Source organism: Phyllosticta capitalensis (genome assembly GCF_038381095.1).
Source record: "Phyllosticta capitalensis strain CBS 128856 chromosome Unknown BKA78scaffold_1, whole genome shotgun sequence".
Lineage (NCBI taxonomy): Eukaryota > Fungi > Ascomycota > Dothideomycetes > Botryosphaeriales > Phyllostictaceae > Phyllosticta > Phyllosticta capitalensis.
The window spans coordinates 3,493,559-3,506,807 of NW_027117439.1; the positions used below are offsets into that span (position 1 = coordinate 3,493,559).

The 13,249-nt window shown below is 55.9% G+C and overlaps 5 protein-coding genes across 5 annotated transcripts; 3 read left to right on the top strand and 2 right to left on the bottom strand.

Moving 5' to 3' along the window:
• Positions 1–23: 23 nt before the first annotated feature.
• On the top strand, positions 24–1,890 carry BKA78DRAFT_303822 (uncharacterized protein). Its single transcript, XM_066887572.1, has one exon. The coding sequence runs from the start codon at positions 167–169 to the stop codon at positions 1,748–1,750; it is 1,584 nt and encodes a 527-aa protein (XP_066749936.1). The 5' UTR covers positions 24–166; the 3' UTR covers positions 1,751–1,890.
• A 1,027-nt stretch (positions 1,891–2,917) lies between these two features.
• BKA78DRAFT_349187 (Rgp1-domain-containing protein) lies at positions 2,918–4,713 on the top strand (the record flags this gene model as incomplete). Its single annotated transcript, XM_066890762.1, has 2 exons — positions 2,918–3,752; positions 3,797–4,713. 2 exons carry the CDS (start codon positions 2,918–2,920, stop codon positions 4,711–4,713), a joined length of 1,752 nt encoding a protein of 583 aa, XP_066749937.1.
• Positions 4,714–5,846: 1,133 nt separating this feature from the next.
• BKA78DRAFT_291832 (uncharacterized protein) lies at positions 5,847–6,725 on the top strand (the record flags this gene model as incomplete). Its single annotated transcript, XM_066885961.1, has 1 exon — positions 5,847–6,725. One exon carries the CDS (start codon positions 5,847–5,849, stop codon positions 6,723–6,725), a length of 879 nt encoding a protein of 292 aa, XP_066749938.1.
• A 973-nt stretch (positions 6,726–7,698) lies between these two features.
• Positions 7,699–8,808, bottom strand: BKA78DRAFT_235303 (voltage-dependent anion channel; the record flags this gene model as incomplete). The annotated part of the gene is made up of 1 exon (XM_066883838.1): positions 7,699–8,808. A coding segment is annotated over one exon (1,110 nt), but the record flags the coding sequence as incomplete, so codon positions are not given.
• Positions 8,809–9,779: 971 nt separating this feature from the next.
• BKA78DRAFT_244457 (uncharacterized protein) lies at positions 9,780–13,116 on the bottom strand (the record flags this gene model as incomplete). The annotated part of the gene is given in 2 exon segments (XM_066884033.1): positions 9,780–12,415; positions 12,432–13,116. Coding segments are annotated over 2 exon segments (3,321 nt in total), but the record flags the coding sequence as incomplete, so codon positions are not given.
• Positions 13,117–13,249: the final 133 nt, after the last annotated feature.

Genomic DNA, 13,249 nt, shown 5'->3' on the forward strand with positions numbered 1-13,249 from the left:
GACGAGTGCTTTGCATGAAATACACCAATCAATTGAGTCTTGGCTACGCGAGTCAGTGGCGTGCTTGGTCGCATTCTGCGCGTCGTCCGCGACTTGGAAATTTCAACTCAATCCTTACAACGCTTCCACTCTGCGTTTCAGCCAGCTGGCTGCTTCCCCACTCGTTATGGCTTTCGCAGCATGCGCTCGCCGAAATCTCGCCCTATCCATCCACTCTATTCCGGGTTCCTCGACTCGAGCTCGCGTTCCGCGGTACTTTGCCGCTCCACAATCACGACTTCGGACTACGCCCACGCATTTCAGCACCCTCTCAGCGCTTAGACTCGCCAATGACGCGACTTCCGAAGCGAACCACGCATCTACAACGGGCGATGCTACAAAACCCAAGGACGAGATTTCCGAAGCAGCAGCTCCTACGACCACGGCAGATGACATCGACGAGCCAAGTCATGAAGCTTCATCGCAAACGGACCCCCAAGCCGATGCGGAGCCAAGCCTAGGCGAACTTCAAGAGGATTTGGGGTTGGAACAGGAAAGGGACGTGTCTTTAGACGAAAGGCTGTTCCTACTGACCGGCAGGCGGCCTGGTCGGATGTTGAAGCGCATTGGGCAGAACAAGGTTACAGAGGAGCAGAAGGAGAAGAATGACAGGAGGGAAGATTTAATCGCGAAGCTGGCCATGGGACAAATCGAGGAGGGAGAGGCTGCCGACGAGCTGAAGAAATTGGAGCCCAGAAATTCCAAGAACAAGGCGGAAAAGAAAACGAGGAAGGACCAACAACCCAAGACAAGTAAAGTGTCTACAAAAGACCGGGACTGGAGCGATGAAGTGGCATGGTGGGGAAGTGCGAACGGCGACAAGCCAAGATTGAAGAAAAGGGAAGACAACAAGCCTGCATTGAAGAAAAGAGAGGGCGACAAGCCAGCATGGTCGGCATCAGCATGGCCAGCATGGGTAAGTGGAAAAGGTGAGCCAGCACGGGGAAGAGAGGCCTACAAAGAAGAGCGAGATTCGAGAAGGGAGAGCAACAATCCAGCATGGGGAAGAGAGCCCTACAAACAAAAACGGGATTCAAGAGAGAGCAACAAATCTGGGTGGACATCAAGGGGTGAAAGACTGGGAAGAAATGATGCCGAAAAACCTGCGTGGACAACAAGGAGACCTCTGGGAAGAAATAATACCGACAAACCAGAACGGAATTACCAACAAAAAGAGGGCGAGTGGTCTGGTAGAAGGACCGCCGAAGCAGCACGGGGCAAAGGCGACAAGCCAGCCCGGTATCCGTGGAATAATGATGCCGACAAACCAGAGTGGAAAAAGTACAAAGAGTCGCTGGAGAAGAAGTTTGAGGGAGCATCATGGCGGCCTGCCAAGCGGGTGTCTCCAGACGCAGTGCTGGGAATGCGCGACCTGCACAAGTCTGATCCCAACACGTACAACATTGAGGTATTAAGCGACCAGTTCAAAATTAGCAAGGAGGCAGTCCGTCGGATTCTCAAGTCAAAATTCACTCCGAATCAAGACGAGATGAAGGATAAGAGAGATCGGTGGGAGAGGCGAGGAGAGGCAGTTTGGAAGAAGCTGTCGGACACGGGAGTGAGGCCTCCTAAGAAGTGGAGAGAGATGGGAGTCAGCCAAGGACCGGCACCGTGGAAAAAGGGCAAAGGCAATCGTCGACCCAAGGAGGAAGGGTATGCGTGGGATGAAGAGCCGTCGAGAGGAAGCAGCTTTGTAGGTAGAATCGAGTGATGAGAATATACGAATGCGAGACATGGATGCCCGGCGTGGCAATCCAAGGCCGCGCTTGGCGCAGGCCTGGCTGGCTGCACCGCCAAAGCACCTGCAGCTTTGCCTGGACATTGTTACCTTTCACCAACTAGTCGTCCAAGTGCTTCCTCTCTTGACGTTCATCATCCGCCGCCAAACATGTCTTGCCCGCATGGTCGATCGTCCCCCGCCCTCTCATGACCTGTAGAGCTCCCGTGCGCGGAGCTCCCCCATCTCCGCAATGCCCTCCTCAACCACCCCAATCCGCGTCTCCGTGAGCTTCAGCGAGTCCTGCGTTTTCGCCGGCGAAGATGTTACTTGCACCATAACCTTCAAAAACGTCTCGACCACCTCGTCCGACCGCTCGCCCGCACGCCTGTCCGCCGCCGACCCAAAGCACCCTCTACTGGGAGACCGCACTCGTCCGAAAGCTCAGCCTGCCCCTCGCCCGCCGTCCGTCGCACACTCTGCAGCTCAGTCAGTGGCGCCGTCCGTCCTCTCCTCAGTCCCTGCGCCAGCGAGCCGCAATCCGTCATCGTTCCACCATGTCTCGGCACAACCCTCGCCAGGGGACTCTGGCGCCGCATCACCGGCGGCCTTTGGGAGAGGACGTGGCCACAGACCGGCATTGAGCTTGAGTGCTCCGCAGTATGCGCCTGGCGCAAAGGTGCCCTCGCCTTTGACTGCTGCGTTTGATGGGACAACCTCCCCGGGCGGACATGGCAGGTCTTTATCCATCATGTCATTGCACAGCGAGACGAGCGGAGCAAACAATGGTAATGTAGGCCTTGCAAAGAGGCCTGGCAAATTGCATCGAAGGAGTGCCAGTCTACAGGTGGTGACCGGGAAAGAGGGAACAATGCCGGCGCCTATGGGTACATCTTTTCAATCTCCATGGGAGCAACGCTGACTTTCCAAGGCTCAGGCTCTAGGTCGTTACAACCCTCGCCATTCTCGTCGTCACCCTCTCCCCCATCCTTGAACAGATCCCAAACAGACACCTCTTTGCCCACTCGGCCAGGGCGACGGACGTCGAAACAAAGCACGCCGCCTTCCGGCACTCCAAGCCAGTCGTCTAGCAGAAAACTCTCACTCGGCAATTTCAAGTTTCCAGCTTCCCTGGAGTCGCATTCGCCGCGAACAGGAGAAATGAGTCCTGCGCTGGAAATATCGCCGGCAGAGGAGCAAGATCTCAAGGTCCAGTCCGCGTTTGGAGCGCCCCTTTCCACAAGTCCCGAGGCGAGAGACAAGCTACAACCTTCTCCAGTCACGCGAATACTTTCAGGGTCGAGCATGAATGGAGGAAGCACACGGAGCAGTGGGGAGTTTTACACAATCAGCAATAATTCCACCGAAACTCTCATGTCGGAGTACGCATCGAAACCATCAATTCGACTGTTGGGAAAGCCCTCTAGCGAGCGGCAACTGTCCAAGCTTGGAGCACAGAGCCAGCGGCATCCACCAAGGCCTCTCAAACCAGAAGTTCTCATGATGGGATACGCGCAAATGACGGGATCTTTCGTGTTGGATGGCTCGCTGGTAAACCAAGCACCATTTGAAGAAGTCAAGCGAAAAGGAGTCATGGGCGGCCAAGGAAGTGGTGGCGTTGTTGGCATCGAGAAGAAAAGAGATTCGGGATTGTTCGGTGCATTGGGTTGGTCCAACATTGGCGAATCCCTTGGAGGATTGCTTGGAGGAGGAGAACCCAGCAGCATCAGGGAGATGAGAGCTGTCGCAAGCTCCAAAGCCGTCCCTCTGCTCAGTACGCCCCAAAGCATCCTCTTTGTGGATTTGAAGTTGGCCCCAGGAGAAAGCAAGAGCTTCAGGTACACTTTTACGCTACCTAGAGGTCTGCCACCGACACATAGAGGAAGGGCCATGAAAGTCAACTACCAACTGAGCATTGGAACGCAAAGGCCGGGCACCGCAGTGCAAGCCGTGAGGAGCATCAATGTCCCTTTTCGAGTCTTTGGGAGTGTGACGAGTAAGTAGCCACAAACTTGCAAGGTCGAGTACTAACATTTCTAGATCGTGGCGAGATTCTCGGACATGACTTGATGTCTCCATACGTCTACCTGCGTGACCAAGCAACAGTGCTGACTGTTGGTGATTCAAAAACGGGCAGCGATTCCAGTGTTTTGAAGAAAAGCCTTGGAGAGACGAAAGAGGCTGTCGAAGACTTTGACGCATATGTGAATAATCTCCTCGAGACAGCCCAGCAGACTGCGCGAGGTGGTCTGCTCTCTCCGACCGCATTCCCAAATCAAGGACGACGGCGTTCCACCGTGGAAGACCCACCGGCCAGCTCGATGAAAGAAGCTATCGATTTTGCAATCCTTCGATCAAACCTCAGCTCCGCAAACACCTCGAACAAATCTCCAAATCGCTTCTCCATTGCTCGAAACGGACGCAACGTTGCAGTCATCAAGCTGGCTCGTCCCGCCTACCGCCTAGGCGAAACAATATCTCTTGTGATTGATTTTGCAGGGAATGACGTACCTGTATTTGCGGTCGCCGTCTCCCTCGAGTCCAGTGAGAGAGTCGATCCGGCAATTGCTCTCCGCAGCGCTGTGAGCATACACCGCGCTACCCGCAAAATACATGCCAACTTTGCGGAAAATACGCTCTACTCACGACGAGTGGCATTTGCGCCGACGGTACCGCCAAACGCAAGTCCTGAGTTTGTCACCAGTGGCATCAGTCTGGAGTGGAAGCTGCGATTCGAATTCGTCACCCCTAGAAGTCACGGAGAGGGTCACGAGAATTTCAAGAACGATTTGTTGGAGGAGGTTGCCAAAGACGAACGCGGAACCATTTTGGCGGCAGCGGAGAAGCTGAATGTCGAAAGTTTCGAGGTTTTTGTGCCGATCAAAGTATACGGCGCCAACACAGGCTCTGACGGGCTGGACACGGGCTCTGGGGACAAGGAGTCTTATGCCATTTGAACGTGGAATGATTGGATGCAAGGCATGGATTGTATAGACGGACAAGAGATGCGGAGCGAAAGCAAGAGCATTGGACAGAGCGATCTGGCATCTGGTTCATGGAGTTTGGGAAGTCATGTATCATATGCATCAAGGGAGTTTCGCTTGAATAGGGTTGGCTCATCCTATGACAGCACGCACCCCTGGGCGTAAAAAGGGCAGCAAGACGGCGTTTCTGGAAAGGATCAATGTCGTCAAGTTGATGTTTCAACAAACAAAGGGACCCAGGAGATTGCATGGCGGAGCTTGATACTGACCGTTGAAGATGGGAGCAAGAGCGTGGAAGCCACAGCATCAGTTGGCGGAGAACGCCGTGGTGGTTCGATGCAGGATGCAGGGGCAGCGGTACGGCACCGGATCGTCGGGTAAGCTTAACACCAACCTTGATCGTCTGGGCAGGGGCCAACCATTGCCCATGCTTCTGACACTCGACTTCAACACTGCCTCTCAGACACATCTTCAGTCCATCATGTCTTGAACCTCTTCTTCTCTTCAGTCCATCATGTCTTGAACCTCTTCTTCTCTCCATCGCGAGGCACTCAGAAGACTCCAAATTTTCTCCGTTTTCGGAATCGAACGATGGACGGAGCTAACACGCGCCGGGTGGCGTCGCTGGCCCCTGGGCCATGGTCTATATCCGGCGGCGGTCTAGGTCGTTCAAGTCGTGTTGGCCGCCGGCAAGTGGGCGTCAATACCAGGCTGCAACTCAAACAGGCTAAGCTTTCTCAATTTTGTCGCTAGACGTCCATCCACGCCCAATCAAGAAGTGTTTGGTCCGCGAGGGATTGTGGCGCGCTGCGGGTGCTTACATTGACGTGCCTGGCAGACGACCAAAGACACCGCACGAGCCGCTGAGGTGAGATGGTGAAATGAGCTGCCGCCTAGTGATGCCACGAAAAGAAATGGTCCACAAGGTATAAAGACACCAGGCCAAGGCCGGGGAGAGAGCTTCCATCTGCAGTCGTCTCAGTCCTTACGACCCAGGGTTCCATCACAGCACCGGTCTTCCAATCGTTCATTCTTTGAATCTTATACGCTCTTTGCCTACAACGTTCATTACTTCGCTGGACCACAAGACTTTTACCAAAATCAACATGTCCTTCTCCAAGCCCTCCGTCTCCGGCCTCCTGGCCACTGCCATCCTCGCCACCGGTGCTCTGGCCAAGACCGACATTGCTGGCTGCACCACCACCAACACGGTCGTCTACGGCGGTGCCTCCGTCATCTGGTACGTCCCGGGTACCGGTGAGATCTGCGAGGCCCTCGACTGCGGTGGTGGACGTGCTCCCCCCAAGACCACCGTCCCCGGCTGCCCGGCCTACTCTGGCACCGCCTCCTACTCTCCCAGCTACCTGCCCGGCTACGGTGCTGGCGCTACCTCGTCCCCTGTGGCTGACAACGTCGCTGCCACCGCCACCGGTAGCGTCGTTGCTCCCGGCTATGCCGCTCCCCCTGCGGCGTCGAGCTCTGCTGTTGGCGCCATCGTCGTCGCCCCTAGCGTCTCCTCCATCAAGGGCTTCGAGCCCGTCATTACTCCCGCTCCCGCCGTCTCCTCTAGCGTCATCCCCGTTGTCAAGAGTGGTATGTCCATGTCGATATCTCTCTTCTCGCCCCCTGTTCCTCCCCACCCGTCCGCGTCCGCCTCGGCCATGGTCGATTCCAGCGACGATTATTGCTCCTCTTCTTCGGACAGCGAGGACGACACTGACTCTTCCGACTCGGACACTGACGATGATGACTGCGCAGGCACTGATGCCGAGTCGACCATGAAGGTCGTCCCCAGCAGCAGCGGCGCCGTCTACGCCGTGCCCCCCGTCGTCTCGTCGACCAAGGTCGCCGGCCTCGTCGCCACCCCTACCCCCGCCCGCAGCACCCCGCTCCAGTTCACTGGCGCCGCTGCCGGCGTCGTTGGCGTCAAGGGCGCCATGGTTGCCCTGGCCGGTGTTGCCGTTGCCGGCTTTGCTCTTTTGTAAGAGTGTTGTTGTTGTCTGGTGATGGGAGATGGATGTTGGATTTGCGGGGGAGGTTGAGTGGTTCACTTTTTCTTGTATCGCTATTCGAGTCTTTGGTTGTTGGTGCTGTGTTTGGAATAGAAGAGACCTTGGAAACCCCACTGTGTTTATATCATGTAGAGCGAATTGTAAATCTGTAATGTTTACTTGCCATTCAACGTGACCTCGTGAACAAATCTCTCAGACACTCGTGCCATCTAGGGAAAGTCAATGTTGAATTAGTAAAGGGCATGGTGGCAATGCTTCATCACGCCGGCCTTGTTTGGCTTTTACTCTGATGCTGTTCTCTTCTTTGTTGTGTTCATCCACTCTATCTTCTCTCTTATCCAAATTACATTGTTTCAAGCCAATGGCAGCGGGGTCAACGAATGTTGGATTCGATCAAGAATTAGGGGGAGAGGGAGATGCTAAGCAGGCACGCAGTATTGTCATCTCTTAAACTAAGCGAGGTTAAGGAGTCCAAATCAGTGGCGATGAAAAGGCGTCTGCAGCTGTGAAACGTGACTCCAAAGGTTTCTGGATCCGATGAGCATGTGCAGTTATGTGCTTACACTGGCATCTGCCAACACACCTCGGACAAGGTAGTTGGAGGTTCTTGGAAGTGTCCGTTCATGGGATCGGCAGAGAACAGTGATCAAAGCAATGACAGACACCACACTTTTCCATTCCCGTGTCTACCCTTCCTTGCCCTTGGCTTGCCCCTGGCTATTGATACATTATGTACAATGATTATTGGAAACACGAAAATCCACCCAATCTTGTTGCGCCGCGTACGCCGCCCGTTCAATTAGGTACACGAAATTATCCAGTCTGGTGTCACATTGCACATTGCCGTCCCCCGCACTCTGTACTCGCACACCACCCCCGCTCGTACGTCCCCTCAACACGCCTTCAAGCTCGACGCCTCGGTGCCGACGCCGTCGCCGCCCTCCTCTGCATCCTCGTCCTTGCCCGGCCACAGCACATGGCGCTTCCAGGTCGCGCGCACGACGAAGCCGGCGAGGCCCAACCACGCGAGCACGACGACAATCGTGAGCGCAGAAGCAAGCCACGCAATGGCGGCGCTCTGCAGCTCGCGGCCAATCTCGGCAGTCGCGAGCGTGAATCCCACGTTCGGGAAGACCATGGCCCACCAGACGTGGCGGTAGCGGGGGCGGGCGCATGGGACGAGCAGGGTGGCGGCGGACGCGAAGAGGAAGAACCACGCGGCCAGCAGCCACAAGAAGATGGCGGTCCATAGGGCGAGGGTGGCGAGCGTGTCGGCGGCCGCGGGGTGCAGGGAGAGGTAGGCGGCGGTGGAGCCGGGGAGGGCGCGCGCGTTGGCGACGAGGGCTGCCGCCGTGTAGGCGGGGATGGCCAGGAGCATGAAGAGAGAGGGGCGTTGCGCGGGCGAGGGGAGGCCGTTGGCGAAGAGGCGGAGGACGACGAGCGAGGTGATGGTTGTGGCCATGATGTAGCCGAGGCCTTGGAAGGTGATGCCCGCGACGATGATGGCGAGGCGGTGCTCTGCTGGTTGTGATGGGGCGATGAGGGACGCGATGGTGCCTGTGAGCAAGACTGGCAAGATGGGGAACATCCACGCTGGCGATGCGCCAGTCAGGGGGTTCAGTTTGGAGGCTGGTGCCGGGAATGTCGTGACAAGCAGGAAGAGGATCAAGGATAGGACAAGGACCAGCGCGGCGTAGAGCCAGAAGAGGACGCGAGTGGTCGTGAGCAGCCAGGGGCCAGTACTGTCGAGTCCATAGAGAGGCATCCCACCAATAATTACAGCCAGGGTGAGGAAAAAGGTGGGAATGAAGAACAGTTCCGACGCCGATGTCAATGACGCAGTGAAGGATCCGCGACTTAGGAAGAAGCGCGTCGTAAGAAGAGAAAGGAAGGCGACGAACAGGACAAGATTGAAGATGTAAACAACCTTGCCAATCGTAACCAGGCCATCGAATTGATGTGGTTGCTGGTGCAGCAGCACTGCCAATCCGCCAGTACTCATCGTGATGGTGAACCAGGCCCATGTAAAATGCGATATTCGGTCTCTGATGGCTACCGGACCCGCAGGTACTTTTTTCAACGCGACAGGCCCTTCCGAGCTCGTTGGCGGAGTTGTCGAGTTCAACCTCTGATTTGCCAGTCTGGCCAGTGGCGAATTCAGCAATCGCATCGATGCGCGCTCACTGTTGAAGTGATTGGCTTGGGGTGGCTCCGGCCAAACCTGTCCGTACAGCAACTGCGGGGTCGTCGGTCCAGATGTCCTGCTGTCTCTGTTCGAACGTCTGTCTTCAATTTCCACGTGGGTTGAAGGGCCCAACGAGGAGCGGATGGTTTCTGCAATTCCATGGCGGCGACTATGACGGCGCGATGATGCTTCGCTGGCAGTGTCGTACCACGAGAGGGCCGACTTGGGCGGTTGAGTCGAGACTGACTGAGGCATTAAAGAGAAGGGAAAATGTTGACAAAGGAGTGAGGTGCAAAAGCAGAGACGACGCGTGACGAAGACGGCATGGAAGTGAGTTAAGCGCGCGAGTCAACCCGACTAGATATCTGTCGATGGGCAAAGGCCAAAGTTTAACAGGCCGTGGGAGCCGCCCTGTCCAGCTCCAACCAGATCCTCCCGCCAGACACCCGACGGTCGCGCTCACTCATGGAGGAGTCAGCATGGTTTCAAGTTTCTCACATGTCCGTCGTTCGTGGATCCTAGGTCTGGGCAAGCTCCCGCGCCGTGCAACGTGCCCGCCCGTGCCTGTCCTTCTGACGAGGAACTTCCCCGGACGCCACGCTCTCCTCTAACTGATACTGTACCTGACGTTTCCTCCAAACACCAAGCCATATCCTCCATATATAGCAGCCTGCCTCCAAACTCCGCAATTTCATGTTGGCATCCCTGCTCCAATTCAACCTTCTAAAACCCAGCCCAGAAGAACACCGGAACCTTCTCTTCCATTCATTCGTTCAGACCCTGGTCCTGTACAATCAACTCTGAAAGGGTCCGGAAATTTACAATATCATTAAACCTGCAGTTCAATCTTCACGAAATGCCCTGGCACGATGCAGCTTAAGCGCGTTGCCCTTGCTGTCGCTTCTTTCCAGCAGCTGTTGCTTGCGCAGAGCCTCATCGATGAGCTGCAATGACTCGTCCATCACATCGTCGCCGACTCGCCAACTGCGCAGCAAAACTCCATTCTCATTGAGAATTTGTTCCGCCTTGGCCCAGCGTTTCCGCCACAGCTCTTCGCGCTTGTTGCCAACTGGTGTTGCCGATCCAGGGGCAGAAGTAGGAAGGGCAGAAGTAACTTGCGGTGGCTTGAGGTTTAGCGAGCTACTTGATGCATTTGCTGTCGCCGGCCTTTGGCTGCTGTTTGCGTCATAGAACCTGACATTGTTGGGAGCCGAGGTAGGGAATGTTGGTGACCGCACGATACTCTCTTTTCCAACGTCGGCTGGCGATGGTGAAGTTGTTCGTCGTGGCGGTGGAGGTGGTGGTGCCTTTTTGACGCCATCGGGGTTGCCAGGCAACGTCGAGCTAGTGCTAGCGGATCTAGCTTCGCTTGGCTTTTGGCCTGAACCTTCCCAAATTGCGCTCGCTTGCGGAAGGCTGTTGTAAGCCTGAGAGACTTTGTTTGTTGCCATCGCCAGATAACTCGTATTGCCAGAATCGCCAGTGCCTGTGCTTGTGCCAGTGCGTCTGGGTGGAGGGGCCGGCGGCGTGTTTTGTTTCTTCTCCTCTGGCGATTCTGGCACTTGAGGAGACTGCGCAAGTGGACTCCGAGACCTTGGTAGATTGGACGTCTTGACTGATGTCGACGGTCGTCTGATTGGCGGTGGCGATTTGCCCATGGAGGAGGCTGTCGACGGTCGCCTGTCAGAAGTTTGCAACGTCGAGTCCTGAGAGGTACTGCGCAGCTTCAACGGCTTCTTTGGCGGCGGTGGAGCAAGACGGTGTCCAATTGTTGGCGTTGTCCTTCCACGCACAGCGTTGCGCCTATGCAGCGGAGCTTCTGCAATGGGTTCGAGATCTGTCGGAGTTCTGCTCAATGGTGTAGTTCTCCCCGAGGAAACAGTGTCTTCATCGTCGGAGAATTCAATCAGATTACCAATGGGTGGGTCCATCCGATGTGCTTCGACTGCGGGAGGATCCGTTGGTCGACGCGGTAGAGGTGGTCTCATGTCCACAGCATCGCCAACACTGCTTCCGGGGCTATGTCCGGGACTCCAGACTGCCTGTCTCTCAAGTGATTGAGACTTTTCCAAATCCCGCAGAGAAGCTTGAATGGCAGCACGTAGGTCCGGGTCGTCTTCGGATGCTGCTGATGAGCGGGTTGATCGCCTACTCATCTTGGGTCTTCTCTTTGGCGTCTTGCTACCCGCTGGGCTGATTGAAGGGTCAAAGAAACCCTTGTGCGGCTTGGTCGTCACGTCGCGAATGAAGACTCCAAGAACTCTTCCCGGGTTGTCGAGGACAAAGTCGGTGTAAACCTCCAAATCAGCCTCGCCGCTATCTCCGACAAGAATGAAGGAGCGCTGTGGAAAATCCCTGGCCAGTCTCTCCAATGTAGCCTTTTTCCTTTCGGCAACGGGCTCGAAGATGCCTTGGAGCATTCCACTGTACTGCTTGAGATGGAAAGATCCCGGGGGCAAGCCAGCCATTTTGAAAAATTGAGAAATGACTGGGTAAATCTGCCATGGAGAATTCGATACGTAGTGGAACTTGACCCCTTTCTCGTACAAGGCACCGTACCATTCTTTTACACCCTCAATCGTGAGATCTCCGAGTTCTCGAATAAAGGCATTGCGGAAAATCTCTCGAGCACCCGCGGAAATGGCCGAGTGTTTGATGGTATCGTCAATGTCACTAATGACGCTGATTCCTTTGGGTTCGGTGACGTGGATCTCCGCCGTGGTGGAGAGGCTTTCGGATACCATGATGCGAATGTGGGTAGGAACAAAGTCAAGGGCGGCGCGGGTGGTAAAGTGGCCAGCGGCGTCGGTGTAAATTGTACGTTGGCGAGAAATCTTGTCGTTGTAGAAGAAGATGGAGATTGGAGTGCTTGCCAGTGGCATCGCAAGAAACGGCTTCAACCTCGACATCAAATGTGAATTCGCCATCGCCAATTCGGCAGCGTTCATCTTTTGGGGCTCCTTCCACGAGTCTCGTTTTTGGAGTGATGTAATGACGGGCTCCTCCTCCATCCACGTGTCGTTCGTGCGGCGTCGGATTGGCGAAGGTTCGCGAGACCGTACGCTGTAGAGACTGTCCATGTCGGATGTCCTCGACGGATTTTCGCTGTAGCTTCCCCTTCCAGCATACGATGCCTCTTTCTCTCCCTTCTTGACAATATCGAGAGCTTCCTGTTCCACGAATTCTTCCTCCCGCTTGTCATTCCGGTCTTGAAGGGATGCTCGTTCGGATGGATGTGGACTTGGGGATCTGCTGTTCGGTTTGCTGGATTTCCCAGGGGCAGTCGGCAGACCGACAAGTTGACGGGCCACTCCCACAAACAGCCGGTGTTTTCTGTTCATTTGTCCCTTGTGTGGGTAGTATATCCAGCCCCTGACATCCACGTCCACGATTGCATTGTCGTCTTCGTGCCGTTCAAATTCTTGTTTCCAATATTCGGCGTCGTTGCCACTTGTGTCCGGCGGCGGCGCGCGCTGCTCTTGTCAGCCATGAACCTGCAAAACTTGAACGACTTACCTTGCGCTTGACATGAGTTCTGGCATAGCTCGGGAAGAGCACCATTTCCTCCTCGCCACTCCTCACAATTGTCGCATCGGGAAAGGCGCCAGGAGTGTCGTCAGCGTCCATCCAATCACCCTTGTCCCCACCCCTCCACCCATTGGTATAGGTTGACTGGTAAGCCTGGCGGAGCTCGTTGGCCGCCTTGAGGTACCCGGCCAGCTTCCTCCTGCGAGCACCGGGCTCGCGCGAGCCGTCAGCGCGCAGACCACCCTCGCCTCCAGCGTCCTCGTCATAGGGGTTGGCGGTGTAAAACCGCCCGGCGCCGAGTGTGCTCATGCTGTTGTCGTTTGGAGGCTGAGTCGGTCTTGGAAGCGCATGTTTCTTCCGCGGACCACCAGCGAGGACCCGTCCGTAGGTTTTCCGGAGAAGCGCGAGGATGCGACTGCTGCTGGAGTCGAGCTTCTTGGTCCGGGAGCTGCTGTTTTGTCTTGCGGCGGCGAGCTGCTGTCGTCGGACTATATAGCGCCAGATGCGAGCCTGGGCCGAGTGTCGCAGGGACGGAAGGGTCTCGTGGCGGAGGGAGAAGAGGTGTTGGCGGGCCCGTTGGCGTAATTGGGGAAAAAGGGAGCGGAGGAGCGTCTTGCGGGCGTGGGGTTTCCGGTGAGGAGGGCCTGGAGGCGCCACTTTGAAGCTGATGTTTTTTTCTTGTTTCGACGGGGACGGAGACAAACAACAGACTAGGGTGCGGCGTCTAGAGCGCCGGCTTCCATGGCGGGTGATGGTCAGGTCCGACTTGGAGTTGGAGGCGAGG

Bases quoted from the DNA above. Each gene is read 5' to 3' on its own strand.
- BKA78DRAFT_303822 (XM_066887572.1), top strand. From the start codon at position 167: ATGGCTTTCGCAGCATGCGCTCGCCGAAATCTCGCCCTATCCATCCAC.